A 6000-nucleotide genomic window follows, 5' to 3' on the forward strand; every position below is an offset into this window, starting at 1 on the left:
AGTCTTTTTAGTTTTGTAGTCTCTAAGTTGTTCACTGTGCAGGTAAAAGTTAACTTCTCATCTGACAGAAACATCAAGGATCACACCAGCTCTCAAACATCTGGCTCTAGTTATCACAGCTCCCACTCTACTGCACCACACACACACACACACTCATACACACACACACACACACACACACACACACACACACACACACACACACACACACACACACACACACACACACACACCACTCTATTGTCATCTGGTTATGGTATGTTTTGCCACTCCTGTCCTCCACTTTTTCAACCCGTGTTTCTGGTAAATGGCCTTTTTAGTTCCAGCTCTGGCCTGCGGCGGGGAAGCATCTCCCTGAGGAAAATAAGCAGGACTCACTCCAGTGAAGACATCTGCCCTTTGAAAGCGAGCGCGGCTGTTTGAACAGCTGTCAGAGCACACCGTGCGTCTCAGACCGTCCCTGATAAAACAGAGACGAGCCCGAGAGGGAGAAATCAGAAGAGAGAGACGGGCTGCACGGATGAGGTTTACCTGCATGCTGTGTGTGCCGTGTAGACCGACAAGACGCTTGAAGGTGAATTATGGTGCTTGCTTGGTGTCTTGGGATTAGATGTGATGCTGTACAGGATTTTTGCAGGAGTTTTCCTCCTTTTGAACTTTTTTTGGTGCAGACTAAAATCTGAGATCTTTGGGATGCAGAAATCAACCTGACTGCCAAAAATCAGTCACAGATGAAAAAAAACCTGAAGTGTGATATATTTTTCTTTTTTGTACATTATTTTGAACAGCACATCAAAATCATAGACTATTTTGTGTTGTTCCATGACATTTGACCCCAGTTAAATCTATTTAATCAGAAATTGTGACAAGATAACAAGAGGATGTATATCAGAGACACTCTGCTTGAGGCCAGCATTGTGCTTTTTTAAGTGTGTTCATTTCTTTTTCTTAAAAAACACATCACTGAAAAAAAGAGAAAAAATTATGAAGATTGTTTCAAAAAAATGAGTAAACTTCAAAAAGTATGACCTTTTTCATGGCTCGGTTTGTTCTTTGCACAGAGTATTTGCATTCCTGCAGCAGTACGCGAACAGCTCAGTCACAGATTTCAAGCTTAACACTTAAGACTTTTGCTCCTGAAGTGACTGTCTGTTACCCAGTCAAGAGGAACAAGTGTATGTCAGACTTAGAAAAGTGCTGGGAGCTCAATTGCATTAAAGCTCTTAGTTTGCCTGAGCTGCAATCTAATTGGATAAAGCTGGAAAAGCAGCTTCCAATGTGCTCAAATCCATTTTTTTTAAAACCCCATTCTCTTTTTTTTTTTTTTTTTTGGAGGAGATGCTTCCCGTGTTCGATCTCATCCCAATCTTTTGTCCTTGTCAACATTCCCCAAATGAGATTCCCGAAATCAGGAGGTGAGGGGAGCACGCATGCTCGAGTGCGCTGAGCAAACATTGTCAGACAGACACACCTCTCACACCAGCACGCCGCCTGGCATCTCTTTCCTTTCCTGTCCTTATTAAAATTCCATATTGAGATTCCTCGCTGCCACTCCGCCTCCCTGGTCCTGTCACTCAGCCACCGAGCGGTGACAAAAAACCAGCAAGTTTCAACAAAGACTCACACACATATGCACAGAGAGAGACACAATCCAAACTTTTCTTAAGACAACTCGTCCCTGCTCCCGCCCCTTTATGTGTGGGATGAAAGTTTCCTTTAGGTGCCGTGTGTGTGTGTGAGAGAGCGTGTTTCAGCGTCTCCATCTCTGCCCCCCCTTCTCATTGTCATTATTTTCGATGGTGTCCCCCTCTGATCTGCTGAGCCTTTGGGTGCTCTCTCTCCTCTCTCTTTCTGTCTTCCTCTGGTCCCTTTCATCTGTCAGGCGCTCCCCTTGGCGACCGCCACTGAGGGGGTTTGATTTCCCATCATGCCTAGCATTGCCTTCCTTGACTCCAGCTCCCTCTATCCCTTCTCGCCCCCCCTCCTCCTGTTGTGCCCCCGCGTCGTCGGGCAATTATCCCCGGGAGTAATGAGGAGCGTCTCTCCCTCTGCGGCCTTGCTGACTGACACCTCTCCCACTCATTTGTCAACAAATCAGACGGCTGGTGTGGGCGGCCATATTGAGCTGAGGGTTGTCGTCGGGAAGCTCAGGCTTCATCGTCGCATCGCCGCATCCCTCTCTCTCTCCTCCTCCTCCATCCTTTTCTCTCTATCTCTGCCACCTCGTTATCTCTGACAGGGTGTCACTCGTTCCAACTCTCACTCCTCCTGTGTCAACCCCTCCACACACTCGCATGTATTTGTGTTCCTCAGCCGCTGAGAAAAGTCTGACTTCCAATAGGCCCTAATGGTCATATGTGGCTAATGATCACTAAGCTGAACAAGTGACACTATTCAATTTATTTGTGTCAAAGTCAGCCGCAGCCTGCCACTGTAAACACTTTGTCCAACCAGAGGATAAAGACCAGAGAGCAAGGGGAAATATTCCCAGATATGCTCACAAAGGCTGCTTTCAATTTGTCCACTTTATTCTTTGCAGATGTAGAGGAAATGTAAATCTTATCTTCAGTGTCATGTCAGGGTGAGAAAGGTCTTTGAGATGCCAATTAAACTCTGTTCATTCCCCTACACGCTTTTAAGCTGCACCATGAGTGACTGTGTGTGAGCTTCAGATCTGAGCAGTGCATGTTTACAGATCAGAACATGAATCAGATGTGTGTTTCTGTGATCAAGTGTGTACTCACTGTGTTCCTTTTGCTCCTCCGGGCTCGACGAAGCCTCTCCGTCAGACAGCAGGCCGGACATGGAGAAAAGCTTCCTCCCTGATTCCTCCCCACCTTTCAGGGAGCCCCCAGGAGAGCCAAAGTCAAACTCCTTCCCCTCCACGTCCGGGAAGCAGCTTTTCAGCCTCTTGGCTGGGGTGAAAGCGGACTGGTAGACCCCAGATTCCCTCTCCTCTTGTGGGGAGGAGAAAGGTCGAAAGGCGCCAACCCCACTGTGGTTCAGCATGCTCAGAGTGGAGCAGTCCAGATTTGGAGGGGTGAACTGGGGATGCAGGTGGAGCAGGGAGGTCGGGAAGTCTCGGGAGGGGAAGGTGCCTGACATGGGGCCCTGACGCTGGTACATGGAGGTGAAGGTGTACGAGGCAGAGGGGAAAGGGAGGTGGAGTTCTTTCTCCACCGAGGCAGGGACGCCAAAGGGCCGGGGCGCCTGGCAGGGGACAGAGGCATCTCGGCCTGCCTCGGCGGTGGAGGCGAGGACCATGAGGGCCGGGGAGGCCAGAGGAGCTGGCAGGTAGGAGGAGCTGTCCATCTTGAAGGGGCGGTGGAGGTCCATTCACCTCCTTGTTGGTGGTCCTGAGGCGAGGGAGAGGACACAGGGAATTAGAGGAGAATTATTATCATTATTATCATCTTTAAAAAATTAAATATTTATTCTGCTACTGATTATTCCCCTAATGAATTAAAAATAATAATAATTTTGAGAAAATGTCAAACTTTGACCTTTTTCATGATTTAAAAGTCAAACCCTTAAACTTCTCATTTCAGAAAACACTACCAGTTTCTTATTCAGAGGCATTTTAACAATAACAGTTCTGGATTACTTTCAGTCAGAAAGTTTGGAGGAGGCCTTCTGTGCCTGTAAATAATTACGACGGAATAAAAAGCCAATAAAACACACACGTAGCTGAAGGCTGCTAAATTCTCCTTTTAATAGTGAGATACACACAAGTAGATTTAGGAAAGTCCTACAAGCAGGAAGAAGAGCGACTCCTTATTTTACCGTATTGATTGTAATGATTCAGTCAAATATAAATTAAGTTGATGGGAAAAATGTGGAGACGTTAATTGCTCGAGTCATCTGAAATTAGCCTAATGTTAATTGGAAGTTTCTTTAAAATTGTGCAAACACATTCAAAGTTAAGCACATTTTTTTATTCATATCATAAAAACTGTTCGATATATCTTGCATTTTTTAAAAACTCAGGTTTTATCGTTTTCAAAAGCTTCAGCTCTTGAGGCAGGCTGTAATTAGAAGCTGAATTAGAAAAACATCTTTCGAAGGTTCAAATCCTCTTTTCTTTAATTGAAGAAACCAAAACGACAATAATTTTGTTCAGAAGTTTGCGTGCTGCATGTAAGACTTGGGATGTTACACCGCTAAACACTTTTTTCAATAAGCTGATTGTAATAAACAAACAAACAAATAAAGCGGCATTTAACCGCTGCCTTTAACCGTGACAGAAGCGAAAGTGAAAACAATTTGTTGAATCCCTAAATTTCCTTTTTTCTCGGAGTCTGAACATCGTCTCATACCCGGCAGCAGTTTTCCAACGCGAGCGCACAAGTTCCCTCAAACACAAAACTTCCCAAAAATCCTGTCAGCACATGGCAATCAGAGAGCCAATCAAAGCGATTAAAACAAATCATGCACCAACAACTTGAGGCTGGGCTACTTACCTTGGACTCAAAGCGTGGCTGTTCTAAAAAGGACGCGGCACTTTGTCCAGGTTGCGCAGGGAAGAGCGGAAAAGTGTTGAAACAAGCAGCTGTGAGCAGCTCCGTCGATCCTCCCCCAGATGTTAGAAGCGCTGAGGAGTTGGCTGACGCTGAGGGGAGAGGAGTTGAGAGAGGTGTGTAGTCGCTGCGTTGGTGCGCACGATCAGGACATGAGTGAGTGGACTACGGGTCGCTCCGTCTCTGTTGGTCTCTACTCCCCGTGCGCTCCGTGTGACAAACACCCCCACCCACCCTTAACCCTCCCACCATACTCGTCTCCCCCTTACCCCTTCTCTCTGTGGCCAGCCCCCTACTTTTCCCCTGTGAGATGGACACCTTTAACTCCTTAACCTGGCGATAAGTGATGAAATGAAACTGAATGAAAAGAAAAATAAAATTTTAATGAGGAGGAATGAAGAAAACTTTTTGCCATGAGGGTGCCTCATCATTTCATTCAGTTTGATTTTAAAGAGTTTAATGATTTGAAAGAGGAACACTTCCACCTGAAAGTCTGACCCATCAAATATCAGTTATCAAGAGCTCTGCAGAAGTTATTTTTCCATAAAAGATCAGAGTGAGTGGAGTTATAAGTGTGCAAAGTTAAACCCTCACTTATTCTGTGTGTGCTGGCATCACTGTTTTGTTTCAGTGAGTGGCAGGTGATGGAGTCATCCTCTCCAGGCTCAGCAAGAGAGCCTGTTCACTTTCCAGTCTGTGTGATTGACACTTGGGAACATTCCCTTTTGATGAGACACAATGCAAACCAATGGTATTATTTGTCACTGATAATCTGCTTTCATCTCAACACATTACACGCGTCTTAATATCTACATTATTCATATCTGATTTCCAGCACATTGTCAGAAAGCACAGCTCAGAGCGTCACAAATCAGCCCAAATCACTCTTAATTTGTTTTTATCGGTATTGGTATTGCTTAAAGACTTTTTGAAATAATGTAATTGAAATAATTCCTTATTCCCCCAAGCCAATCCAGAGGCTTTACACTCCTAATCTAATGTGACACGCAATTTCCGTCTCTCAGACGATTGCTTCCCCTCAGGTCCCTGTCTTTAATGAACAGCCATTTGGCTGTGAGCCTGTGTGTGTGCATGCGTGCTAGTGAGTGTGTGTGTGTGTGTAATCAGAGAGTAAGAAAGAGTCCTGAGATAGGAAATAAGTGAATTGGGAATATCAAAGCCAAGAAGAGGAAGAAGAAGCAAGGAGAAGAAGATACAACTGGGGAGCTGGAAACCAGGGGGTTCACCGTGTGGAGAACTCTCTGGATATCCTAGATTTAAAAAAAAATATTAATTCTGACTCTTTTGTCTAGATTATAAAGACAGAAGAGAAACATGATTTCTCCTGGACTTTTCATATCCATAGTGTGAGCTCCCTGTGTGTGTGTACTCAAGAGACACACAAGAGGTGACGAGGAAGTCCAGACAACAGATGCAGACTTTTAAACGGAGGCATAAAGAGTCCAGACTGACTCTGTTACAG

General features: G+C 45.2%; 1 protein-coding gene across 4 annotated transcripts in view; it reads right to left on the bottom strand.

Annotated features, from left to right (window-relative positions):
• The window catches only part of rnf220b (ring finger protein 220b), a 30521-nt gene extending 25831 nt beyond the window's left edge, over nt 1-4690 (bottom strand). For all 4 annotated transcript variants that reach the window (XM_074668496.1, XM_074668495.1, XM_074668494.1 and 1 more), the window contains exons 1-2: nt 4461-4690; nt 2745-3356 (exon numbers count right to left, since the gene is read on the bottom strand). In XM_074668496.1, the coding sequence (XP_074524597.1) occupies nt 2745-3336 (592 nt within the window). In that variant the 5' untranslated portion in view covers nt 3337-3356; nt 4461-4690. The remainder of the gene's footprint in view (nt 1-2744; nt 3357-4460) is intronic.
• Nucleotides 4691-6000: the final 1310 nt, after the last annotated feature.

Source organism: Halichoeres trimaculatus, unplaced genomic scaffold (genome assembly GCF_033239565.1).
Source record: "Halichoeres trimaculatus isolate MK-OKI-2021-1 unplaced genomic scaffold, fHalTri1.1 fHalTri1_scaffold_4, whole genome shotgun sequence".
Classification (NCBI taxonomy): domain Eukaryota; kingdom Metazoa; phylum Chordata; class Actinopteri; order Labriformes; family Labridae; genus Halichoeres; species Halichoeres trimaculatus.